This window comes from Polyodon spathula, chromosome 2, assembly GCF_017654505.1.
Source record: "Polyodon spathula isolate WHYD16114869_AA chromosome 2, ASM1765450v1, whole genome shotgun sequence".
NCBI lineage: Eukaryota > Metazoa > Chordata > Actinopteri > Acipenseriformes > Polyodontidae > Polyodon > Polyodon spathula.
In genome coordinates, this window is record NC_054535.1 from 2,763,771 (window position 1) to 2,791,668 (window position 27,898).

The window sequence follows — 27,898 nt, forward strand, 5'->3', positions numbered from 1 at the left end:
ATAAATATTTTGTTTCAAGTGTTCCTGCCTAGTTGCATTTTCTTAGATTTTTTATTTTTTTAGAGCTGGGACAAATATTCTAACAAACGCTTCATTAAAATTAAAGATACCATGCAATATAAAGGGATGCATGAATGGGGTCTGAAATACATGGTAACACACATTCTATTGTCTGGGTTTATTTGACTCCTGAGAGATTTCTTCACTATTAATATACCTTTTCCAAATTGATATTGAAAAAATGAATACATGCTCAAATAAAATAAAATAAAAAGTTTATTACAGTCTAATCTTTGTGTACTAGGAATGTCTTCAAAGACCAGAAATTCAACTTGAAGATCTTAAAGAAGATGTAAAGAAATTCTTAAAGAAATCAGGTAAAAAGTATTTGAAATGTAAGCATTAACATTGCCGTTTCTCTAGCACACGTATTGATATTATTCAATAGTGATATTATCATGACAGATTTTCAGGATTCCACACCCAAACCACTGAAAGAACAAACCTAGTCATTTAGTTCAACTTACCTTGCTTGACATATTTTTCAACATATTTCTTAAACTTTTGTTTTGTTGCAACTTAAGATTTACTGGTAAATGTCGACATTTGCCAACAAAACGCCAAATGTCCAAAATTAGACAATATCGCTTTGCTTCGGACATTTACCGATAAATCTCAAGAATAACCAAGTGCCTTTGTCTAATGACCGAATATCTCGCTTTCGCATAATGTAAGGCTTCAGGAGTCCTGTGTAACTCCAAGTGCCACAAAATGCTGCAATAAGTAAGCCATTGTATATATGCACTGCCTGTCTTTGTGGTGTTTTGTGTGGTTTTTAGTGGTTTTCTGTTGAAAAAATGAAAGTCCTAAATTATTTAATTTGCATTTAACAGCATGTTATTTTTCATCAAACTACTATGTATTTGCGGTACAATATCCTTCAACACCATAGTGAATTATTTTATATGTAAATTTACCAGAATGTTGGTTTTCTACATAAGTGGATCACAGTATTGTTCAGTACCATGTTCAACTAGTTTTAATTGCTCAATTATGCATTACTGTAAGCTATTATTTGTTCATGTAAAATGATATGCAGAAATAAGTATGTTGTTTGACATTAATGATTAAATGACAAATGTCTGAAAAGCAATCTATTTCTTCATAATTTCGGACATTTACCAATACACTTTGGTAATTCATAAGATCTAACGGGTAAATGTCCAAAAAGCTATTTATTGCTCAATAATTTCTGACATTTGTAAAACCCAAATTACAATATACAAGAAAGTCAAGGTTGATGTATTTAAAAAAAAAAAAAAAAAAAAGACGAAACAAAAAAGAACCTTGAGTTATCTATGGCAGTGAGAAAATGGATGCCAAATGGTTAATTTGACAATACTGTATTTGGCAGCCTTGCTTAGATCACAGACTGGTGACACATCATAGATCTAACACCGCTTTGGCTATAAAAATAAGAACAAGACATGGTATGTTGCAGTTGTACCAGCATACAAATCATTTGCCTGAATTAGATGTTTTGTATAAATTTGTATGAACTGCGTACCACATTCTCAGTCGTAGGTTTCTGTTCCTTCTACAGGACCTTTATTTATTTTGAATCCTGTGGGGATTAAGTGAATGGAAATTAATTTTTATGTGTGTAAAAATCTTGTATGTGTTTTGCTCTTTTAAACAGGTTGGGAAACAAAGCTACAGAATGCAGTTTACCGTGAGCTGAATGTGTGAGTGATGGCATTTTATTCAGATTTGGATCATGGATCATGAGTTATAACAGAATAGGCATGTTTGTTTTTTTAAATGGAATTTAAACCCAGCACGACAGTTGGCTTTCTCTATTCAGCGCACTGCTAGTGCTTGAAGGTGTCATTCATAACCTCAGTAGTAGTATTAGAATGCCATGTGCCACACAGAATGACTGTGTTTGAAGCAGAATTCCAGACTGTGTCCCGATAAAGGGGAGTATACAGCAGGGTAAACAGTGCAAGTCTTTTGAAACAGACTTAGGTTAATGATTGTGGAACACAAAGACTTTAAATAACACATTGACACATCCAGGTTTAAAAACAATACATACTGTCCTAGTCACGACAAAATTTTCTGAGCCAAACTTTATTAAATATACAGTAATACAAACCCATTCGTACCAAACGTTGCACATAGTTTTTTTTTTAGGGTTCTACTGCAGTTGTGAGTTGTAAGTTGTGCTTATAAAGCGATGTGCACAGTTTTGATGTTAACCTAGCTCCAGTATTTAGAGTGACTATTTAAACATGAATAAAAGACTGACCCTTTTTGATAAAATATATGCATAACTTTGACAAAGACCTTTCCAAATGCTTCTCCAGTTTCTTGTTCTGGACAGTTTTTTGCTTACTAACATTTCCAATAAAAAAGTACACTTGCTTTAGTATTGATAGTGTTTTGTATAAATAAATGGGAGGCTTGTATGAATTTGGAATTCAATGCTGCTGATAATATACTCATTTATCATAAATCCTTGGCTGTTATATTGAGGTCAAGTGACTTTTTGCTTTCCGGATGATAAAGACTGAACGATTTGAGATATTGGCTTCAAACTTGGTACACAGCTTCAGTAAATGCTGTAGGTTAGTTTAATCAGGGGTATTCTTCAAGAAAAAAGAACCCTTTCTGCAGAACGCAGCTGTATCCTATGATTCCATTATAGGTAGAGTCCAGTGGAAACAAACCATTTCAGTGCCACAGATCTTCTATGCTTTTAACTGCATAAACTTGTCTATAAACACTTAATATTTCATTGTATGATATGTGTACTTATGTAAGCTGATAATCATAAGTGAATTGCATTCAGAAATTTTATTTTTAAATGAAAATGTAAATCTTGTCAATTTCAATGAAATGGTCATCCAAAGCAAGGGGATTTCAGTCTGAAGCCCAAGTCAGTTAAAAGTCTGAAATGTGTATAACACAGTGTTAGAACACTGGCCTAAGTATAAAAGTGTCTTTGTTAGATGTTCCCTGAGTTAGCTAGCATGTTACCCAATTAACCTTTTGCCACCAATTATTAACAGGTGAGGGTCCATGATTACTATAAATATAGGTAGCATAGGCACAAGTTTGTCATTCCTGAATGTAAGGGAGCAGAAAATGGCTAGATACGCTCAGTTAAGCAAAGAAAAAAGTCTGTAATTACTTTAAGAAATGAACGTCAATCTTTAAGACAAATCGCAAGAACTTTGCAAGTGTCTGTAACTGCTGTGGCCAAGAGCATCAAACATTTTGAAGAAACTGGCACTCATGAGGACTAAACAAGGTCAGGCAGGCCAAGGGTGACCTCAGAATCAGAGAACAAGTTCATTTGAGTCATAAGTCTGCAAAACCGGCGATTAACTGCCCCTGAAATACAAGCTCAGCTAAATGCTACTAGAAGTACAGATGTTTCAACATCAACTATTCAGAGGGGATTACGTGAAGCTGCCCTAACTGGAAGAATTGCTGCAAAGACACTATTGTTAAGATTGCAGTATAAGAGGAAGAGACTTGCCTGGGCCAAAAAACACAGAAACTGTACGTTTGAGGAGTGGAAGTCGATCTTATGGACCGATGAGTCAAAATTTGAAATATTTGGGTCCAACTGCTGAGTATTTGTAAGACGCAGAGAGGGTGAGCGCATGAGTTCTGCATGTGTGGTTCCCACTGTCAAACATGGAGGAGGCAGTGTCATGGTCTGGGGTTGCTTTGCTGGTGACAGAGTTGGTGATCCTTACCAAGTCCATGGCAAGCTCATCCAGCATGGCTATCATAGCATACTTCAGAGGCATGCCATTCCATCAGGATTACGGCTAGTTGGGCAAGAGTCAAAGCAAAGCTACCCTCAAGTGCCCTACATCTCTGGGAATTGCTGCAGAAGTGCTGGGAAGACATGTCAGGTTATTTCCTGCTGAAACTTGTTAACTGAATGCCTTGTGTTTGTGAGGCAAAAGGTGGCTATTTTGAGTAGTCCAAGATTTATAGACAATTTTCAATTTTCTTGAACATTGTTTTGATATGCCTTATGTTTTGTTTTGTATATTGTAACATGTGTTTTCATTTTCAAGTATTTACAGAAACGTATACGAAGTAAAACATTGTCAATTATGAAAAAAATCATATAGGTACAGAATATTTGATAGAATTTAATAGAAGAATTGAGCATTTAATTTTTATATATATATTCCTTATGTTATATATATATATATATATATATATATTATATACGTATATATATAAAACATTATATGAATATATATATATATGATATAATATATATATATATATATATATATATTTAGTTCAACCTCATTTTATTGCAGTATTTTTTTATTAGGCTTCCTCCCCCCAGTCACCCAGAAGCACCTGCTGAGCACATTAAGGAATCATTGGCATACATGAGAAAGGCACAGGTAGATCGGGTTTTACATATTTTATTGAAAAGTTACAGTGCATAATTGTTTAATTGAATTTATCAACTTTTTAAAGTTTAAGTTAATTATTTTGTGAAACCTTGTGGCACTTTTTGTCAAAACACTTTAAACATGGACTGAGTCATACAGTTTATATATAGTTGACTGTAATCAACTACAAATCTTCTGATTTATATTATAAAATAAACTACTAAGCACCCCTAAGCTGTTTTTTCTGGAGTGTAACATTAACAGGTTTAACATTGTATTTTAAATGTTGTTTGTTTCATTCCCTAGTTGAATTAAATGCAATATTTACTGCTACAGGGCAGCTGGGAAAAGCGTATACTCAGAAGTCTGAACAGCATGTGCACTGAATTAAGTATCCCGCTGGCACGGAAGGTATGGGCAGTGTTCTCTCATCACTACAGCTATTACTACCTGCTGTTTTCTGGTCATTCTGAAAACACTTTTCAAAGAATTTTTTATATATTGGTGTTTGTTTTTTTGTTCAATGCCAAACATGATGTGATCACTGTTCACGTCTGTCTTACTAGAATTAATGCCTCCTTTGAGTTCTTTAATCTGTGGAGTGACGTAAACTTGTCAGTAAAGGTAGGCATTAACCTGTAATTTGCTAATTAAAATTAGGTTTACTTCACTGATATTTGTAGTGTCTTAATTAATGAAATCCTAATTTTAGTAAACATACACATTAAAACAAAGCTGCACATTGTCCTGTCTGAAATGTCTGAGGTTTCTCACTTAATTAACCACTAATGCATCCTGTTGTTTTCCCCACAGAGACCTGTAAATGAACAAAAAGAGCTTCTAAGCAAGTGGAACGAAATGGGAACTGATGAGCCGGGTACTTTGAGTTTACATTTATGACATTTAACCAAAATGTTTCAATTACAAAACAACGATTTCATGGTTTATCCAATGTACTTACTGCACTGCATGTACAGAAACAACAGTACACTGTAAATATTCTAGCATGAAATACTGTACATACAGAGATAACCGTGGGCTTGCAAGGGCATTTCTTTTGAGTAGCTGAACTGAAACTCCTGCAGCTTCCTTTTCTTTTTAATACAGTTTCTGTACAAAGTTTAAAATAATCCTGAGGAATCTGAGGAATTGTTGTTTTTTTTAACTTTCTGTAATGAAATTCATTTTTATGTAATTAACAGATTTAAGCCACTTCAGACCTGTTTATGCCCCGAAAGATTTTCTAGAGGTAAGCGTTTGTAAAAGCTAATTTTGGTCCACGAAGATGAGTAGTTCCAAGTATTTATAAAATCTTTTTTATTACAGGTGATCCCTAAATCATTTTTAGAAAGGTGGTTGTTAAGTGCCTATATAATTAGTTTGCGCTATCATCACAAAATCAGCATTTAACTGCTGGCAAACTCTTATATAGATTAAGGAGCACAGTGCAGGCATTCATTTATAAACTTGTTTCTGGGACCAATTTTAGTCTGGGTTTCTGTACATAGACTCAGACAATGAGTGTTGTTTTTTATGCACTGGAAAGCAATACAAATCAATATTTATTCCAGAATAAGGGGTTGTATGTATAGTGCAATTATTATAAAGGGAGCGAGTGCACTGAAGGCAGTCTTTGATTGTTTAGCCATTTGCATGGTTTGTGTTAATTGGCAAAAATAAGACATCCACTGGTGTCTTGCTTGTAGAAAGACTGCATCGCAAACAAATGCAGCCCGACATACTGTATAGTGGGTTTAAACTGCATGATCCTAACTAACCCAGCAGCTGTGAAAGGATACGTGATAGGGGTATGTCAAAGTGTCCAGACTTGATTGTGTACTACAGAAAACGTCCCACCTGCACAGTCCTTTGCCAGTGCGAATACACACATGTGAGTACATTTATATCATTTGTCAAATATTTACTAGAAAAAAATGTTAATAGCTTCCCTATGTCATTGGGAACATAGGGATATGCATCCAGATATTATCAAAAACATAAAGTAACTCATTGGTTAGATAATTGTGAATAACTGAATAAAGCTGAATATAGTCCCTGTATTTCTTTTTCAGGTACTGATTAATCTTCGAAACCCTAACTATGACAGCAGTGACCAGCCTAGCTCCAAGAGTCACTGGGGGCTAATCCAGGTTCCACTGAAAGTCAAAAACATTCCAGAGCTAGTAAGCAGCCAGAACAGCTTGACGTATGCGTATTGTGCAATGATAATGATATGTGAATCTCTTGAATGTGCAGCAAGTCCAACAAGCAATTAAAACACGAGAGAGTTAAAACCATGCAAATGTAATGCTCCTTGCTATAAAAAAAAAAAAAAAAATCCTTATTGAAATAAGATGCAGCCTTGAATAGGACCGTTTCAGAAATATTCAAGCATCCCTACCCTAGAAGACTTGCAAAACCACATTTTCCTTCCCTGACAGACAGCGCTGTACTAGACCTTGAGGTGTTGCCATAGGTCTTCCACTTCTGTCAGCAGTGTTGGATTATAAGCATACAGTCTCACATAAGGTTTAAAAAAATAATTGTATGTTCTTTTATAGAGGGAGTCTTTTGCAGAATTGGGTCTGAATAGTGGACAGCTAGGTATTGATGATACCACCCAAGTTCCAGCAGGTGTGTATGTATATTATTTATCTCCTGCTGGAGATGAAATCCCCTACAAAGGGGATATAGCAGAAGTGGTCGTGCATATGCCACACTTCATATTGTCCGTATACCTTGTGAACCAATTATTCAGTTGTCATGCTAAAAAACACTATTTAGCATAAGTTACAGCTAGTATGCAAAAAATACTCTTGAGCAATGTGCCAGTATATAGGGACCTTTGGAGACCACATTTTCTTATCCAGATACACAGAAGAAAATGGCTGGATGACCTGTAGATGTTGACTCTGCTGTTGGCTTTGTAATGTGTCCATTGCAATTGAATTAGTGCTACAGAAAGGAGCTGACCTATTAAACACCCCCAGCGAGTACATGTGATAAATATAGGGTTAAAGCTTTAACCTTTTTTTTTTTCTTTATTTACAGACATGTTTGAAAGTGAACATGCAGGTATTGGAAGAAAAGGTCAGCGCTAAATGCACTTCTTGATAATAAAGGCTTGTATCTGTTAGGGAAGAAGATTAGTGTCTTTGACTGGTTAATGTAAGTGTTTGCGGATACCAGCAACATATTATTCATACTGTGGTCTAGGAACAGAAAAGAGTGTCTGCTTCCTCTTTAAAAACAATATCAGACTTACTAATGTGTTCACTTCTGCTTGTATTTAAACCTAAACTGCATTTAGTTTCTTCTGCAGGAGGACGTGCAAATTAAAAGTTCTGAAGATGTTTATATTACATTACCTGGTAGATATTGGTTTAGAGACGCCTGTTATTTTTCCTCTGTCTGTCTTAAGTGAGTGCTCTTGTTACATTTCATTGTACATGTTAATAAAATTACCCTTCCAGCCATTGTTAGATAAAAGGTCTGTTCAGATGCTCTCTTCCTTTACTGCAGTATTCTTTCCAGAAATTGGATAACATAACAATGTATGAAACAGCCTTTTCTATTTTGACAGTTCTCATAGAACAGGACAGCGCTGCTGCTGAGCAGTACATTCGACAGGGCTGCCCGAATGAATTACGTGCAGAATTGTGGGCACTAATTCTGAATGCCACCAATGAACCAGAGGTAGGAAAAAATAAATATTGGAATACACTGCATGTATAGATTTGCAACTATCTATGTGTCTTCACTACTCTTACAGATTGTTGGAGTTGTCCTAGATACAAATTTAATAGGCCATTTCTTTATATTCCCCACAGCCAAATATAGCTTTGTTTTACAAATGATGGTAAGATGCAGCCCTACTCATACATGTTAACTTGAGAGGGTTGAGAGGAAGCAGGCACAGGACAAAGCCCTCATTTCTTCTGACAGTATCTTCCAAACTACACCAGTGCAATTATACACATTATGTGACTATATTTGGTTGTTTGCATATTTCACATTTTTCTTGATAGTAACATGAAAGACATGTAACCCTTTCACCCTTCCCCAAGTGGCTGTGTACATAGACACTTAGATGTAACAGTTATCATTTAATATTGCAGAATATTTGGTCATCTATCACTTAATTCGATTATGTGAGTTATTTATAAATCCTGCATCTCTATGTGCCAGGATTGTGCTTTGTTTGAAAAATCTAGTGATTTAAAATATGAAGTGAGATAGAGAAAATATATTTAAAAAAGTAAGATATAATATATTAAAAAAGATATAATATATTTAAAAAAGTAAGATATAATATGTTAAATCGACAAAAATAAACCATGTACAAAACAGCGACAAAAAAACAAATTAAGAATAGCATGCAGCCAAAACACAAAGTCTCAATGTCTCTTTTTAAGACTGCTCTGTATGTGAATAATCTCTTTCACTGAAATTAAACAATCCTGACCGCTGAAAATGAAATCAAATCTTGCTACACTCACTGCAACACATGTTCCAAATACTATACTGAGCATCAAAATTAACTTAGCGCTTATATTTGAGCATCAAAAGAATTGTATCACTTATATTTGGATAAAATTCACTAGATGTGATCGAAAAATGATAAATTTCTGATAATGATATTTTAGAGCAGGTGCTGTGACTTTTTATCGTGCTGATTAACAATTGACATCATGGAGATGCTGCAAAATGATCCGTACTAGTCTGTTTCGTATAAAAACAAAACACTAGAGCTGTGATTCTCTCTAGCGCTGCTCTCTGACAGACGTGGCATATTGATCTGCTGCTCTCTTGACAGACGTGGCATATTGTTTTTTTTCTGTGATTCTCTCTAGCGCTGCTCTCTTGACAGACGTGGCATATTGTTTTTTTTTTCTGTGATGCTCTTTTGACAGACGTGGCATATTGTTTTTTTTCTGTGATTCTTAAGAGAGATGCGCTGCTCTCTTGACAGATGTGGCATATTGTTTTTTTTCTGTTTTTCTTTCTGTGATTGTTTTTTTTTTTCTCTCTCTAGCGCTGCTCTCTTGACAGATGTGGCATATTGTTTTTTTTTTCTGTGATTCTCTCTAGCGCTGCTCTCTTGACAGATGTGGCATATTGTTTTTTTTCTGTGATTCTCTAGCGCTGCTCTCTTGACAGACGTGGCATATTGTTTTTTTTTCTGTGATTCTCTCTAGCGCTGCTCTCTTGACAGATGTGGCATTTTTTTTTTTTTCTGTGATTCTCTCTAGCGCTGCTCTCTTGACAGACGTGGCATATTGTTTTTTTCTGTGATTCTCTCTAGCGCTGCTCTCTTGACAGACGTGGCATTGTTTTTTTTTTTCTGTCTCTCTAGCGCTGCTCTCTTGACAGACGTGGCATATTGTTTTTTTTGCTACCTCGCGACGAGAGAACTGTCTACACCGTATAACAAAAAAAAGACACTAAGAGAGATCGCGACGAGAGAACTGTCTGCACAAAAAAATGACACTAAAAAACGAGCTCTCTACACTGACATACTTGGCATACTTTTTGTTTTTTTTTTCTGTGATTCTCTCTAGCGCTGCTCTCTTGACAGACGTGGCATATTGTTTTTTTTCTGTGATTCTCTCTAGCGCTGCTCTCTTGACAGACGTGGCATATTGTTTTTTTTCTGTGATTCTCTAGCGCTGCTCTCTTGACAGACGTGGCATATTGTTTTTTTTCTGTGATTCTCTCTAGCGCTGCTCTCTTGACAGACGTGGCATATTGTTTTTTTTCTGTGATTCTCTCTAGCGCTGCTCTCTTGACAGACGTGGACGTGGCGTGGCATATTTTTTTTTTTTCTGTGATTCTCTCTAGCGCTGCTCTCTTGACAGACGTGGCATATTGTTTTTTTTCTGTGATTCTCTCTAGCGCTGCTCTCTTGACAGACGTGGCATATTGTTTTTTTTCTGTGATTCTCTAGCGCTGCTCTCTTGACAGACGTGGCATATTGTTTTTTTTCTGTGATTCTCTCTAGCGCTGCTCTCTTGACAGACGTGGCATATTGTTTTTTTTCTGTGATTCTCTCTAGCGCTGCTCTCTTGACAGACGTGGCAATTGTTTTTTTTTTTGACAGACGTGGCATTGTTTTTTTTTTTGTGTGATTCTCTCTAGCGCTGCTCTCTTGACAGACGTGGCATATTGTTTTTTTTCTGTGATTCTCTCTAGCGCTGCTCTCGTGACAGACGTGGCATCTCTGTGACAGCGCTGTGGCATATTGTTTTTTTCCTGTGATTCTCTCTAGCGCTGCTCTCTTGACAGATTTAGCATATAGTTTTTTTTTTCTGTGATTCTCTTTATTGCCTTTATTCAAGTTTGCAAATCAGCTGAAATCACTCCATATCCAGTGTCCAATCAACTGTCTCACAAATTAGGTGATTAAGTGCATATGCTTCAGTCATAGTCACTCAAGGATGAATGATGAGTGATTAAAAAGAAACCAAAAACATTTAGTCAGTGTCCGTCATTTATGTACCTTATTTTTTTCGAAAATAAATGCATTATAACAGTGATCTTTTGATGCTCAGTATATAATGTTGCACATTCAAATTTTTTTAGATCAAACGCTAGTACCATGTTCAGCACTCTGCAGTGTATGGCTAACTACCTTGTGTATTTCAGGGATAAATACATTGCTGTGGCATATCACAAGGTAATAATGGAACCCCTGAGTCCTGTCATTATTTCAGCATTATGGCTATCATACTAAAACCTTGTTATTTATAAAGTTATTTATTTAGTTACCTATGTTTGTATGAAATAAACCCTAATGTTCTGTCCATTTGAAATATATCACAAATGCTGATTTAGTCAGACAAGCGTCGACTCCACCACATGTTTTCTTTAGGGTACTATTGGGAGTGCTGTGTATGGTAATAGCGTCAAGCCTTGCATCAAAATGTGGCTTTATCTTTAATGCACAATGCAACAATGTCCAGATTGCCCTTATGATGGTTTGTATACACTTTTTTTGGCCCACAAGTTGCTCCAATTAATATGTTAAAATTAAAGAATGTAAAGATTGCATATTTTGTGTGTATAAAGCAGCAAACAACCATACACATTATGCTTTATTTGCAGATTTGAACCAGAAAAAAATTCTCAATGGTGACGCAGTTCAATAATGTTTAAATATAACTAGGGAGAGCTGCAGTATTTTGTTTTGTTTTTAAGACAATACCGATAAACTATATTGCTTTTCCTTTCATACTTATCTAATCTTCTATGGATATGGTTTTAAAACACAGTTTAAAGTGTTGCTTTAAACTGAAACCCCAAGTTTCTGACAAACGTTATGTAAAAGTAAACACTATGGCACTATGCCAAAATACAGAGGGTAAAATACAATTCAGTGTATTCTTTTTCTTTCACTAGTTTCTTTTCAGAAATAAAACTGGAACCACAGACAATCACTGATGAGTATGTTAAAAGTTAACCACAGTCCATTTCTTTTTTTCTAGGATATATTGTACTATGAACAATTGAAATCTGGTGTCCTCCATCATGACCTGTTAGTTGACAACCTGATCTACAAGGTAATAATAAGGTTATAAGGTTATTTATCTGCACCAACTGAAGAAAGACTTATGACGTACTTACAATTAAAAAACAACACATGAAATGATATGTACATTGTCTGAATTGTTGTTGAAAATAAGTATAAGCAATGATTTTTGATACCCAGTTCAATGTTGGGACACCGGAATACTGTAGTACAATTTTTATAATTAATTTTTTTTTTTTTCCAGGATGTAAAACTGACTGCCAGTAATGATGATTACTATTTTGTGTTTGAAGATTACTTGTACCAGGTTGGTGAATATTCTCTCAGCCTAACTGTGTTTGTGCAGCGGTATATGAATTTGAAACCAGTTATTATTGAAAGTTTTAGATCAGGGACAATCAATAAATGGCCACGTTTTTTTGCATTGACATTGGAAATGCTGTGAATTTTTTAGACAACATACAGTAGTTCTTATGAGAGTGGTATGTGAGGGTACAGTAGTGGTGCTGTGATAGCAAGTAGTAGATACACAGCAAACACTATGAATAAAAAAAATGTGTTGCAACAGTATTTGAAGCTATAATGAAGTGAAACTGGTTTTGTGTACATTGGCTGCAGTAGCCTGTTTTGCAAGCATCCACCTCTTCTATCTCTATGGCTAACAAAACAGCTGTCCTTAGTAAGATTTTTGCAAATACACAATAAAAAATTGAGTTCAGAAAATTGCCTTTCCCAGAGACAAAACCAATTATCAGTACAAAATAGCCCCTTTTTCTGAATTGAGTTTCAAAGCTGATTACCATTGTTTGAAAGATATGATATAATGCTCTTTAGTAACATGTGCAAGTCCATGAGTATTTGTGTTGTATTGTGTACTCATGGAAGCAATATTGAACTGTACTACTAGTGTTGTAGGATACTTCACTTTACAAGCAATAGCAACGCAATGGACACATTTCATCCACGGCTGATTTAAAACCTAACTTTCAATATCATATCATTCCATGATCCACCAAATGTTGCTATATGCAAAGCTTAGGAATAAGTATACTGATGTAACTGTGAACAAAGTTGTCAACTTTTTGCTATCCAAGTCATCCTTGCATAGTCACACGATTGATGACTCGTGGTCTCAGTCTCTCCTGATTGACCAAAGGGAAAATGTGCCTTTAAGTAGAACCCTGGCATACTCTGGAAACATGGAAACATCCAGTATACACAAGGAAACATTTTGTCTGAAAACATATTTCCTTGTGTATGCAGGGCTTTACATAGGAGTGACAGGCGTAGTAATTTATTTATACTGATTACATTGCTAATTAAAAATGGGATTACAGTGTCGATATTAATGTCATGGGGCACGGTGATGTTTTCCACTGCAAAGCAGATAATTAGATGCAAATGAGTTTGTTATTAAGACACTTGTTTAATTCTGCCCTTCGCATTGGGAGAAAGGGGCAAGATAATATGTCTTTGGACTGATATATAACACTGTTGAATGTTCAATATAAAAAGCATATAAACTTATGTAGTGTGGTGTAATAGTTTCTTCTGACCAAATCTGGAATTTTGACATTGAACTGCATAAAAAAGGATAAGGTACATGATTACTGAATGACAGTAATGGTCTACTATTTTTACATGATTGTCTTGTTAAAAATATCATCAAATGTTTGATGAGTATTTATAGTGTCCATAAACAGATGGTTTCTTATGGGAAAAAACATTTAGTTCCACATTAAGCGTTGGAGATCTTGCATCGAATAACCCTGTTTCTTATTTAGAACTCCTGAGTGAATATCTTTCTCATTGGAGCTCTTTTTGGAATCTGTCTCGCATGCATTCCACCCCAATGACAGAATGACATGGCGCATTGCAGCTTCCAAACGATGCCACACTACTAAATAGGTGCAGAATGTCATTCTTCTAATGTAGTTCTTTCATTTAGGGTTAAATACATGTCCTTCGTGTATAAACAGAATACTCATAGATACCTGTGGTTGCTTTACTTGGGAGAATACCTGTAAACAATGTAATTTTACGTGTTCAAGTCAGTTCACTGTGTCGGAAACGAGTACGTCCGTGACATCTATCCACTGCTACTCTGACAGTAATCGCCATCGACTGGGCAGGTTTGACATACAGACAAATGGACAGAACTCCCAGATTTCTATAATCTCAGTAACTTGTGTTGAACATTTTCCAAACTAGCTTTTACTACAATGAGCCTGCCTTACAAATATATATGTTTTTAAGCATGTATCATATTTTAGTACTGATACAGAAATTCCAGGGATAAATATTGAAATCTTGAGAATGTGTTCTGGCTGGCAACTGTATTTGACACGCACACTTTTTCTGGGTGGTTATCGTGAGAAAGTCCAGAATACTGAAAAGATGTCTCGGGTTGTTTGTATGCAGATTATTATTGTATACGCTTTATGTAACTTCCAGATAATGCAACATACCATTCTTATACACTGAAGTGTACAAAAGTCTGGTAGTGAACTTTTAGGCTTGCTATTGATAACATTGTCTACAAAGTGTTGCACAGATTTCTTTCCTATTTAGTAAGTGATTGTGTTTATTAAGCACCCCTGTAAGGGGAGCTTGTGTGAGTTTATCAACCTGCTAGGCTCATGTGACTTGTTTTTGTTTCTGGATGATAAAGGGCTACACTTTGAGATACTGGTGTATCCTGTAAGTCTGTAGGTATTATATAAGATACGACCCTTCATTGACAATTTTTTATTTTTTTGATTGGGGAACAGATGACCATGACATATTACCTAGTACATCAACACAAAACGGGAAATGCAATGTTTATGTCTGTTGTCTATTTGGGAAGAATAATATATTTTTTTCTTAGAATGTTTCAAATTGGGTAATATTAATAGTCCCATATTATTTTTATTAAACATTGTACACTTGTGCTTAGCAAAATTAATATTCCATTACCAAAGTATTATCATTGAATACTATCAGAATGGACAAACAACATATCACCAGTGCCTGGATTTGTAGATATTACATCTTGTGTAAACTTAGTAAAAGCGAAGGCAGAGCAGTTAATTGTCTGTTGCAACCCCAAATACCCATATATATATATATATATATATATATATATATATATATATATATATATATATATATATATATATATATATATATATATATAGTGGCTTGCAAAAGTATTCAGACCCCTGACCAATTCTCTCATATTACTGAATTACAAATGGTACATTGAAATTTCGTTCTGTTTGATATTTTAAAACACTTAAACTCAAAATCAATTATTGTAAGGTGACATTGGTTTTATGTTGGGAAATATTTTTAAGAAAAATAAAAAACTGAAATATCTTGCTTGCATAAGTATTCAACCCCCACACATTAATATTTGGTAGAGCCACCTTTCGCTGCAATAACAGCTTTAAGTCTTTTGGGGTAAGTATGTACCAGCTTTGCACACAGTGTCGGAGTGATTTTGGCCCATTCTTCTTGGCAGATTTGCTCCAGGTTGTTCAGGTTGGTTGGACGACGCTTGTGGACCGCAATTTTCAAATAGTGCCACAGATTCTCAATGGGATTGAGATCAGGACTTTGACTGGGCCACTGTAGGACATTCACCTTTTTGTTCTTGAGCCACTCCAATGTTGCTTTGGCCTTGTGCTTGGGATCATTGTCCTGCTGAAAGGTGAATTTCCTCCCAAGCTTCAGTTTTTTAGTAGACTGAAGCAGATTCTCTTGCAGTATTTTCCTGTATTTTGCTCCATCCATTCTTCCTTCAATTGTAACAAGATGCCCAGTCACTGCTGATGAGAAGCATCCCCACAGCATGATGCTGCCACCACCATACTTCACTGTAGGGATGGTGTGTCTTGAGGCATGGGCAGTGTTAGGTTTGCGCCACACATAGCGCTTTGAGTTTTGGCCAAAAAGCTCTATCTTGGTCTCATCTGACCACAAAACCTTTTCCCACATCACAGCTGGGTCACTCTCATGCTTTCTGGCAAACTCCAGACGTGCTTTCAGATGGTACTTTTTGAGTAACGGCTTCTTTCTTGCCACCCTTCCACACAGCCAGTGTTATGCAGAGCTCTTGATGTGGTTGACTGGTGCACCATTACTCCACTCCCAGCCACTGAACTCTGTAGCTCCTTCAAAGTGATTGTTGGCCTCTCTGTGGCTTCTCTCACAAGTCTCCTTCTTGTTTGAGCGCTGAGTTTTGAAGGACGGCCTTTTCTTGGCAGTGCCTGGGTGGTGTATTGCAGCTTCCACTTCCTGATTATTGATCCAACTGTGCTCACTGGGATATCCAGACACTTGGATATTATTTTGTACCCTTTCCCTAATCTATGCATTTGTATTACTTTATCTCTAACTTCTGTAGAATGCTCTTTGGTCTTCGTTTTCCTTCAGATTCACAGCCTTACCAATGATCCTTCAACAGTGGGGTTTTTATCCAGAAAATGTGACAGCAACTTTAATGGTTCACAGGTGGAGTCCAATGGTAAGGTAATTGTGTCCTCGTTAGGGCAATTTCTTTCATCGGTGCAAACTGGGAGCTTCCACAGCACAGGGGTTGAATACTTATGCAAGCAAGATATTTCAGTTTTTTATTTTTCTTAAATATTTCCCAACATAAAACCAATGTCACCTTACAATAATTGATTTTGAGTTTAAGTGTTTTAAAATAAAATATCGAAGAGAACTAAATTTCAGTGTACCATTTGTAATTCGGAAATATGAGAGAATTGGTCAGGGGTCTGAATACTTTTGCAAGCCACTGTATATATAGATATAGATATGTATTTTTTACAGTACTTAATGTACCATGTTTTTTTTTTTCTACAGCATTTTATTATTTTATTCTCATAAGAAAACTGAATTAAAATATATAAAATGTATTTCCTATTCAGCAACTATGTTGATGAAAAAAAAAATCTTATGAAATTACATTAAAACGAAAAATATATCTAAATGTGTTATTTCTGATTTAGCGACTGTATGCAGGCCAATCCCAATACATGATTCACTAATAAGCTAATCAATGGTACACATTGTCTTCCATGGGTACAGATACAGCATATACTGTGTAAAGCAGAAAGCCAGAAGCAAGTGGACTCATTAGGATGGTGTCTAAGTGTAATCAGTATTCTGTGATCTAGTGGATCCAGTACTGCACTGATGAAGGCAGAAAGAATAAGCATTAACAGGTTTGTCCATTCATTCTGCTTACATGTAAAACAGCACAATCTTTGTTTCCTTCTCTCCAGGTATTACTTTGTTTTTCCCGAGACACAGTGGTGTTGGAGCATTTTAATTACAACAGTGCTACTCCACCAAAATCTTACATTCAAGGTAAAGGTATTCATGTGCAAGATTATAAGGGAGCTGAACTCCCTTATAAATGACTTTTAGATTTAAAAAAAAGAAAAAAGTTGAATCCAGGTTGTCATTCCTTGTACTATTAAAAGCTTGTGTTTACAATTAGTAAAAAGCAAAAATACATATTTACTTAATGAGTGTGTTTTATTATTAACAGGCAAACTGGGATTAGAAGACTATGCTGTCATTTATCCACCCAATGGTAAGACTGGTACAAAAGCATCCTCTACTGTCAGATGTAATATTACAACTTGAAAAAATTGGTATTGCATTTTTAGTAATCATTGCAGGTGTTGGAGGCAGTGTTTTTAACTACTACCCTGTACCGCCCTCAACAAATGTGCATGTGTGTGTGTGCTCGTACGTGCGTGCATGTGTGTGTGTGTGTGTGTGTGTGTGTGTGTGTGTGTGTGTGTTTCTTAGTAATGTAATTATATTAGTGTCTGCCTGTCTTATCTATCTTGAAAATATCACCATCTACAGATAAAAAGTTTTTTTTCTTACTTTAAAACCAACAAACAACCAAACACATCACCCAGCCATCTGATTTTTAAACCAACAAACACCTACCCACATCACCCAGGGTTTTTTTTTTTTTTGCAGGTTCATGAAAATGAAAATGCAATATAGAGAGATGGGTTTTTGAGTGATACCCAGACTTCTTCAATCACTTTTCTCATACCATTTTTTGACCTTTCGAATGGTATTTTTGTTATGAATGTTCTTCAAGGTTATTTGATGTCACTTTCCAATAACCTTTCTCTCACACACCTCCAGCAACACAACAAGCACTGCGGTGATGAAATCCCTCCGTCATGAGAACCCAGAATGTGCAGGATTAGAAGTTTAAATAATGCAGACACCTGCTTCACCTTATTAATGCCAAGAACATTTTGAAAAAGACAGTAGTGCAGAAGTTGCCTTCCCCCAGACCCTGCTTCTCTCTCTCTCTACACTTATTCTTGATCCTACAAACTTATGTATATTTTTTTCATGTCTGTAACCAATGTTATTTGTGAAGACAGTTTGTATCTAAAATAAAAAAAATGAATGGAGACCCTTAACTGCAAAATGCATATTGTGAGGGAGAAAAAAGGGATGTTTAAGATGAAAATACAAACATTTAAATAAAAACACTTTGACTAAATGGCTTTTTTTGTGACCCTTAGGTGTTATCCCATTTCATGGATTTTCTATGTATGGTAAGTAATCCATTTCATCCATCCATCCATTTCTAGGTGTGGAGAAAAGAGGAGGTTGAATAATATATGTATCTCCTGGCTTATTATGATGCATCTGCTACTACCTGACTTGTAAAAAATAAACATAGAGAATGAAGACGCCACAATACCATGAGCTTTGGGTTATATCGGAGCTGCAGAAAAAGTACTGAAAGTTATTTCAGGAAAATAGGAATCAACACAGCAAGTTACAGCAATCTAAAACATCTTACAGGTGATGCTGTAACTTACATGGGCGTGATACTGGCTCTTGAAAGAAGTAAGGTGTGACTGCAAACTGAGAAATATTTCTCTTTGTTTTAGATATGTGCTGTATTTATTGCATTGTTTGTTTCTGTTTCAGTTGCTCCTCTCTGTTTTCTTTATAATGAGCCTTCCAAACTTTACACCGTGTTCCGTGAGATGTATGTGCGTTATTTCTTCAGGCTTCATTCCATCTCGTCGTTTTCTTCGGTAAGTTCAGAGGAACGCACATTTAAAATGCATCACTAAGCCAAACATCCTTCTGATGTTTTAGATTCACAGTGCTGGGAAATGTAATGAAGAAGAAGAATACAGTAGATATCACAGCGGGCTCACCTCACTCAATCACTTACTCAGTCACTCACTCTCTTACAAGTGAAATAAGTTTAGTGGCCTCATTCTATCCTGCAGTGAGAATTCATCTTAATGCTTGGGTCTGGACTGAAGTGTTTTCATGGATCCTGCCAGCACCATGCATGATGTAGCCTAAGCCTTTGATTATTATGATTATTTATGATTATTCATGATCCTCTTGTGCTGCATTCTGTTGTCTTTGCTTAAACTAATTACATGATGTGATTAGGTTCCAGTAAGCAAGATCAAGTTTTTTATGTGTAGTGTCTTTACAATATCTGCATATTCCAGATTGAAGTATAAAATACAAGGAAAGAACCAAACAATCTTCAATAAAAGTGATAATTGGCCCTGTTCACAGTGCCTTGAAACAAAAACTTTTATGTAATTTTTTGTAAAATGCAATTTGATATCCAGGAAGTTGTCCCATGCTGTTGGCTTTTTAATGGCAGTGTAGACCAGTTTCATTAATTCCAAACATTAAAAAACAAATTTTGAGCAGACTATGAGTTAAAGTTATGTGTGTAGGGACCAGTATTCCTTGTGCTAATAAGGGGTAAGAAAATTGATGCAAGTTTAAGTTTAGGATTGTGAAAATTAACAAACTATTTGAATTTTTTTTTTTTTTGTGGCTTGCAGGGTATTGTATCCTTATGCTTGCAATTTGAATCCCTGCTCCAAACCAACCTCCCCCAACTCTTCTATCACCTGCGTGAAATTGGAGCACAACCGTAAGGGTTTCCACATTTTCATACCATTTTAGCTCTAGTTTGCTAGTAAAAATACTTGATGTTTAAAACCTTGACACTACCAATATTATTATTTATTTGTTTTATTCAGTTTTATGTAGTATAGTACCATCTAGTGACCTTATGCTGGAACTGTACGTCATATGGAAAGATAGAATCAATGTGTTCTGTGAAACATTTTTTGCATCCTTGGGGTTAGAATCACAATGTCATGTTTCCATGAAATCAACAAATAATATTGTGAAAGGATAGCATCAGGAATGAGACTCAGTTAGGGAAAGCTGCATTTCAAACGCGAATGATTTCTGCCTTCTTTAATACATGTAACCACTCCCCAATTAGCATCAGTTACCTAATTGGAAAATGGCCGCACCTGTGACTGCTGGCAGGGACTGAGTATTAACATCCTAAAGCTGATTAGAACTGTGCAGTGCAGATCATTTATGAACATATTACACATCGCAATACTCTCTAACTGACACAAATATGGTGTTTTTTTGTACAGGTTACGCATTGCATTTAAGTGGATGGTGCGAGCTTTTTCTGGTTATCTTGCCACTGACCAGCTTCTACTCCTGTGGGATAGAGTCCTTGGATATAACTCACTTGAAATTATTTCTGGTAGTACTATAGGTTTTTTATTAACCAGGTTAGGACTATAGAGAAGTCACATCACTTTAGCGTTAGCTGATGCCCTCCTGCTGTCTCATACAACAGCCACCAGATGTGTTTTGACAGAGATCAGGCAGTAAATAAAACAGATGAAAAATAATACTTATGCTTCAGCTTAATTGGGATACAGTACATAAGAGTAATTTTGCATAGCTCCTGATTTTAATTAGTCACACCTGAGCTTAATAATACTTATCCTGGAGGCCATAGACCTCGTGAGAATAATTAAGCAATAGTACAGCCTGAAATACCTTATAGTGCTTAATTGTTCTTTTTATACATTCATTTAGTGCCAGAACTCATTCATGTTGCCCTATTTAGGGAAAGTGGATAGAGTTAAAGTAAACATGCATTTTATTTACCTTTGACAATGTAATGTTGTGATCTTTTAATAATTTCAATAAAATATATTGGACACTTTTGCAGTTGGTTGGGCAATAAGTGAAAAGCCCAGTATTCGATACTTCTGGCATTAATTTTTTGCTAGATTTGTTTGTTTAAGATGTTTATTTGGATAGTGTTTGTACAGTGTGCATTACATGCTATATTGGGTTGATTAGTGCAGAAATAGAGGACTTGTGTGTTAAGGTATCTTTCCTTGAATGGATATTGGGCTCAGTAAAAAAAAAAAAGCATGTGTAATGAAAGATATTATTTGTTTTGGTATATTATCAAAATAAAAAGCAATTTACGCTAACTCCAGTTTAGACACTTAAATATAGTATTTGCTTATGATGCCAGTGATGTAATGTATGTACAGACAGTACGTAACAGCGGGTACTTGTGCCGCTATTTTTGTGATTAATGATGTCCGTCTTTTTGTTAAGAATGTGAATAATTACCTGCAGCAGCTGTATTATTGTTTATCCTTCAGGAAGTCTAGGCAGAAGTACTTTATACCCGATATAGCAGAGGGTGATACACATATAAAGTAACATCAGAAACCACAAGAATCCCCTTGGCTTTGTATTTACTTTTTTATTCCACTGGTTAGTAGGGAAGCAGTTTAATGCTGTGTATGGTGTTTTTCAGTACTGGCAGCTGCTGTGTTTGCTTTCCGAGCACAGAATCTGATGGAGGTGACATCACTGGCTGCAGCTGAAGTAAGTGTTTGTTACACTCAAGTACAGATTGAAATAGTGCCTGACATACTGCCAGCCCAAGTAATTTAATCTTCATATGCAGATGTCTTGAAATCGAAGGTTACCATTTTGAATCTTTAAACGTGGTTCAGTTTTGAAAACTACAAGATGGTTCTGCACATTAGGGTTGAAAACTACAAGATGATAATGCACATTAGGGTTGAAAACTACAAGATGGTAATGCACATTAGGGTTGAAAACTACAAGATGGTAATGCACATTAGGGTTGAAAACTACAAGATGATAATGCACATTAGGGTTGAAAACTACAAGATGATAATGCACATTAGGGTTGAACACTACAAGATGGTTCTGCACATTAGGGTTGAAAACTACAAGATGGTTCTGCACATTAGGGTTGAAAACTACAAGATAGTTCTGCACATTAGGGTTAGGGTTGCACTCTGTTTCACTTGTATTTAACATCATGTAAAATGTTTTTTATACTGGTTTGCATTGCATTATCAGGAAATACTAATAGAAAATGAATAATAGCTGGTTTTCTCTAAAAGTGCTAAACAACACTGTTCTTGTATCAGCTTTTTGTACCATACTGTGAGCCTTTTAGAAGAACACTCATTTAACTAAATTGGTAATGGTTCTGCCATTCACATAGTTTCACTTGTATTTAACATCATGTAAAATGTTTTTTATACTGGTTTGCATTGCATTATCAGGAAATACTAATAGAAAATGAATAATAGCTGGTTTTCTCTAAAAGTGCTAAACAACACTGTTCTTGTATCAGCTTTTTGTACCATACTGTGAGCCTTTTAGAAGAACACTCATTTAACTAAATTGGGGGGGGGGGGGGGGGGGGCAGTATTGCATTTTATGCTACACACTGTTGTCTAGCTGTATCATCCTGTAGAGAAACTTGTGAAATGTGTTCATATAAACAATTAATTTTAACAGAAATATTATGCTTGGATAGGGATGTCCCAATAAATATGAAATATATTAAAAAGGATGTATCATAGTACAGATTGACTTTGTCAGTGACTTTAACTTGTGTTGGTTAATCCAGGCTGACACACTGGCGCCAGATGTAAGAGGATTTAAGATCCAGTCAGACATTATTTGCTTACTCATCTAGCACCAGGTTTATTGGAAAAGGTGCCATAACTTGTCTTTATTTTTAGCACAGGCTGGGTGAAATATTAGACTCTTTTAGTAAACATGATAGGTCACTAAATTGAACCTAAACCAAAAGGCCAAGAAGGGGTACAGCACATTTGCAACACGAATGTATGAAGTGCATGTTAGATACAATCTTACAGCATTTATATGTCCCAGCTGTTTGATTCAGTAACATTGTCTTTTTTAAATTGGCCGAATAAACTTGTCATTTACTTGGTAAGAGATCAGTAAAACAATTGTAGTTGTTGTGTTTGTATTGTTTTTATTACATTTTGCTATTTAAATGAGATCAGCATTTACAGAATGTAACACAATGTTGTTTTATTTTTACACAGGCTGTCCTTGCAGACCTTTCAACTCTAAAGGTTATGCCTCTACTTCAGATCTTCCTGTTTGCCACTGTCATGTGAAGAGGTTTGAAGACACTGATGCCAGAAAACCTTTGATTAATTTGTGCAAATGATCATGAAGAGTTGCATGAAATACAGAAACACTGTAATACCACAGTATAGAGCCTCATGCACTGTCTTATGCCTATACTGTAACTGCAACTTTGCACAAGAATAGCATGTTCCTAATATGGCATATTTCTAGTATGCAGCCAGTACAAAAATAAATATTAGTCTTAATTAGTTTGTTACTGTATGAGATCCTCAATGTGAAATGCATGAATGGGTGCGTACTGTGTGTGGTATAATGTTTACAATGTATAGCAATGAGTTTATGTTTGCATGCACCAGCCATAAGTTTCTACAAACTGAAGTTGCTCCCAAAATCATATTGTAATTGTAAAATGGAATTTAGTCTATACAGTAATGAAGCCATGCTGTTAACAAACTTTGCACTTGAAGTCTTTGCATAACAACAGTAACCAGTATTCTAAAATTTTTAGAGAAAACACATAAATGCATCGTTGTGATTATTCCTATGCAGACTGTTTACATTGTAAATGTATGTTTTCCTTCAAGCAGACAGTACAGCTGCTGGAATAAAGTTGATTTCCAGTGTTCTGCTTTTCTTTTTTAAAAAACTATTATACTAGGCAAGCACCAGGCCCCTACATCTGTAGTACATTTAAAAAGTAAATGCTTTCATCAACAAACTAGTTTTACATTACGGTGTTTGTTTTGACTAGATATTCATAATGTTGCAGTGTAATTTTGTTTGCTGATTTAGCATCACTGGATATCTCCTTTAACTGTTAACCACAATTGTTTGGTAACTTTATAATTCAGAAGATACCGTATGGTTACAACAGGAACCATAAAGGACTGGCAATGTAACAGTTTTATTGCCAAAATAGTTCATAAGTACCTGCCATGTTTACTATCTTTGTACTAAACAAGTATAAGATGGAAATAAACTTGCAGTTAAGTCAAAAATGTATTTTGCTGTGTTGCAGTTTTTCATTGAAAGCCGTGGTCTGCAAAAAGTCAAGCCCTTCATTTTTTAATTTTTTTTTTTTTATAATCTGAGTGGTGGTATACGCTCAGTGATGTAAATAACATTTTTAAAAAATAGGGCAGCGGAAAGGAAGAGCTGCTAGAAACTGTCCTCAAGGCATCAGATGATTCGAGGGCATTCGCCAAGCACTCCCACCTTTCACTTCCAGAGATCTTCGCCTCTCTGACATCAACCCACCCTGAACCAACTCCAACCCTAACCTTAAGCAACCCCATCCCTAAAACCTAACCTTAACCTAATATCTAACCATTATGAATCATCTGATCCGTGAGGACAGTTTGTAGTGGATAGTCCTTTGTGCTGCCCCCTGTGACCCTCCATTATGACCACTTTATGCTGACATATGGTGGCAAGAAGTACTGTCTAGTAGGTCACTTTCACAAATGGCTTCTTTCCAAACAAACAACTCCCGGTTTAGGGCCAGAAACCGGTACGCTGTCAATGCTGTGATTGACTACAGCACAAATCACTACGAACAAGACAAAGTGGTTAACTCACAAAATTGTAAATGTTTACAATTTTAAATAACCCAAGTTAAAGTCACATAAATTTGCTGAATTTCAGATGGCATTTCCATGTTTTCTGAGCTTAAATCATTTGCTCATGCCCAGGCAAGCGTAGTACAGTGTACCATGTTTTAAGGCATTCCACAAAATAACACCACAGCAGTTCTGTTCTTTAAAATATTGTACTTGAAAAATGATAATAATACTTAAAAAGCCCCTCACTCAGTGCTAGATAGGGGCCGTACCTACCTCATGTTCACCGTGTCCCCGTCCTCCCCTAGTGCCACTCTCTCCCTGGTCGCAGTACCGGCACCCCACCTCACTGCACGGTCACCTGGACAGGTCGTCGGTGTTGCCGTGCTTCGCTCCTGGCCGGTGTTGGATGTCCAGCTTGTAAGTCTGTAGCATTTCAAGCCAGTGGGCTACCTGTCCGTCAGGTTCCCTGAATCGCAGTAACCGTTGCAGTGAGGCGTGATCGGTGCATTGCACAAACAGTAATTGTGCTTCGCTTTGCTGAGTGCCCAGCTGTAGTACTCCTTGACTCTTGCTCCGTCTTCAGGGTTTCCTTGGGACAGCACCGCAGAGATACCCTTGTTGCTTGCATCAGTGTCCAGGGTGAAGGGGATTATAATGGACGGGGCTGCGAGCACAGGAGTGCCAGTCAGGGCATGGCGCAGTTGGGAGAAGGTGGTCTCGTGCGGAGGCCCACTGGAAGTGCTGTTTCTTGAAGTCCTGCCAGTCTGTTTTCAATTAACCCTTAATCCTTGTGGACCTGTGTATGCTGCTGCTGACTTTTCTAATACAGTGCCCCCCACCTGTGTGTGTTTAATAACTATTTGGTTTTGTTGTAGAATCCTTACTGGGGAGATCTGTTTCTATGTCTCCACCATCCCTCAATGAGAAGTGCATTTCTGGTCACTTTACCTCAGCAAAGCTGTTGATTTTGGTTTTGTTAGCAAATTTTGTATATACAAATTGAGTTTAGTAGTGCCCCTAGTGGTGGTGTTGGGACCCCTCGGTGTGTGCTCCTAGGTGGCTGCTACACTTAAACCATGTAACAAATACTTCAACTCCCTTTGGTACTGTAATCATAGTCATCACTGTTATATAAGGAGTGTACATTGTTTACTCAAAACTCCACATAACAAAGAAATAATTCTTACACAGCCAGTGAACATAGCCTTCCTCAGTCGGCCAAACGGCTATAAATTAATTGCACAATATTTACTCATTTTTAAACAAATTTATCCCAAATGTATTACTTGCCATGTTTCTTCTCGACTCTATACACATTTTTCTAAATTAAAACTACGTCCTCAGGTTTTAGATCAGTCATTTTTCAAAAACACTGATAGCAATAGTTGATGACTTCAACATAGCTTCAGACGAATGACAAGACCATTTCCCAGCAAAATATGAATCCCATTGTTATAACCCATCGATCTGTGAGTTTTGTAATGCGCTAGGTTTGGTACACAAGGTGTGGCTCATGCGTTAATTAAGCAAATAACATCCCAGCATGCTTAGGATCACGTATAAAAATGCTGGACAGGCCTGGTTGCCTATAATTATGGCTAGCATGGCTGCAAGAGGAGACCTCAGTGATTTTGAAAGAGGGGTGATTGTTGGGGCGCGTTTGGCAGGATCTTCAGTGACCAAGACAGCTCAACTTGCTGATGTTTCATGAGCAACGGTGTCTAAGGTGATGTCGGCATGGAACTTCGAGGGAAAGACATCATCAGCAAAGGGCAACAGTGGGTGGAAGCGCATATTCCAATCGTGATATCCATGCATTCATTTGAAGTGCAAGGCAAAACAGGCATGCAATTGCAGACTACATATTTCTACTGAGTGGTGCAGATGCACTGCACTCACTTTAGTGGTAGGAAGTCCCACCCCCTGGTTAGCAGAAAGTCAATGCTTGCTTTTTTTTTTTTAATCATCTCCAATTTTTTACCCCAGTTTTCTCCCCAATTTAGTCTACCCAATTATTATCTGTATCCTCGGCTCACCGCTCACAACCACCCTACTGACTCGGGAAACGGAGGCTGGAGCACGCGTCCTCCGAAACGTGCTCCTACCAGTCCATCATTTTTCACACTGCAGATCCACAGCGAGGCCACTAGACCTACAGTGCCGGAGGACAACACAGATCTGGAGACTCCACTGCAGAGCCACAGGCACCCTATAGGCCACAGAGGTCGCTGATGCACAGTGAGCTGTGGATTCCCATGCCAACCTAGGCCCTTCCATGCCCTGGCAGTGCTCAGCCAATTGTACGCTGCCCCCTAGGAACTCCTGGTCACGGTCGGCTGTGACATAACCTGGACTCAAACCTGTGATCCCCAGGCTATAGGGCACATCCACGTGGAGTGCCTTTGCTGGATGCGCCGCTCAGGCTCAAGTTGATCACTCCTGCATATATCTTCTTTTAGACCCTCATAGCGACAAACTTGCATATTTTTTAAGTCTTACTGGAAATATAATTGTAAGTTAATGTGGCAAAGCAAGAGCCCTGCCTTAAATAGTGTGGGTGTTTGTATGTGTTATTGTGGTTGTTGACAGGGATGGGGTTAAATCCCATCCATGCCAAAAATCTGTGAGAATGTAACTGCTCTAAAATAGAATAATTGGTGATAATTGAGAGCAGCCACATCCTATAAAAGGACAGCCCAGAGCTCCATTAGAGATGACCAGAGAGAGAGAGCAAGAGAGAGAGAGACTATTTCTATTTAAAAAACCCACCATGATAGTGCAAGACTTGGGTTAGGGGTTCTGTGTTCATGAGTTGTTTTTTGTTTAATCTTTTTCTTGTGGCTCGGTGAACTGTGTTTTTGTTTATAATTTGATTTAAAGAAGAGTAAACTTGCAGTTTCCTTTGGTGAGTTTGGGCAGAAGGTTGTATGTTGCCCTCTCCAAGAAGACGCTGAGCTGCTTGCCCAGAAAAGGGGTAACCCAAGAGTCCAGCACCCAAGATGGGTAAGTCAGTATGTCTAGCGTCCAAGAAGGAGAAGCCTGTGTGTCCAAACCCCAGG

At 36.8% G+C, this 27,898-nt stretch overlaps 1 protein-coding gene across 2 annotated transcripts in view; it reads left to right on the plus strand.

Moving 5' to 3' along the window:
- The window catches only part of tbc1d19 (TBC1 domain family, member 19), a 25,174-nt gene extending 943 nt beyond the window's left edge, over window positions 1–24,231 (plus strand). Inside the window, exons 2-21 of one of the 2 annotated variants that reach the window (XM_041274410.1) lie at window positions 305–377; window positions 1,700–1,745; window positions 4,370–4,445; window positions 4,773–4,847; window positions 5,250–5,313; window positions 5,639–5,685; window positions 6,509–6,619; window positions 6,998–7,070; window positions 7,488–7,526; window positions 8,020–8,132; window positions 11,921–11,995; window positions 12,209–12,271; window positions 17,241–17,325; window positions 17,510–17,554; window positions 18,522–18,554; window positions 18,937–19,046; window positions 19,830–19,921; window positions 20,445–20,560; window positions 21,644–21,714; window positions 23,229–24,231. In XM_041274410.1, the coding sequence (XP_041130344.1) occupies window positions 305–377; window positions 1,700–1,745; window positions 4,370–4,445; window positions 4,773–4,847; window positions 5,250–5,313; window positions 5,639–5,685; window positions 6,509–6,619; window positions 6,998–7,070; window positions 7,488–7,526; window positions 8,020–8,132; window positions 11,921–11,995; window positions 12,209–12,271; window positions 17,241–17,325; window positions 17,510–17,554; window positions 18,522–18,554; window positions 18,937–19,046; window positions 19,830–19,921; window positions 20,445–20,560; window positions 21,644–21,714; window positions 23,229–23,303 (1,482 nt within the window). In that variant the 3' untranslated portion in view covers window positions 23,304–24,231. The remainder of the gene's footprint in view (window positions 1–304; window positions 378–1,699; window positions 1,746–4,369; window positions 4,446–4,772; window positions 4,848–5,249; window positions 5,314–5,638; window positions 5,686–6,508; window positions 6,620–6,997; window positions 7,071–7,487; window positions 7,527–8,019; window positions 8,133–11,920; window positions 11,996–12,208; window positions 12,272–17,240; window positions 17,326–17,509; window positions 17,555–18,521; window positions 18,555–18,936; window positions 19,047–19,829; window positions 19,922–20,444; window positions 20,561–21,643; window positions 21,715–23,228) is intronic. The other variant, XM_041274419.1, reaches the window with a different exon arrangement.
- Window positions 24,232–27,898: the final 3,667 nt, after the last annotated feature.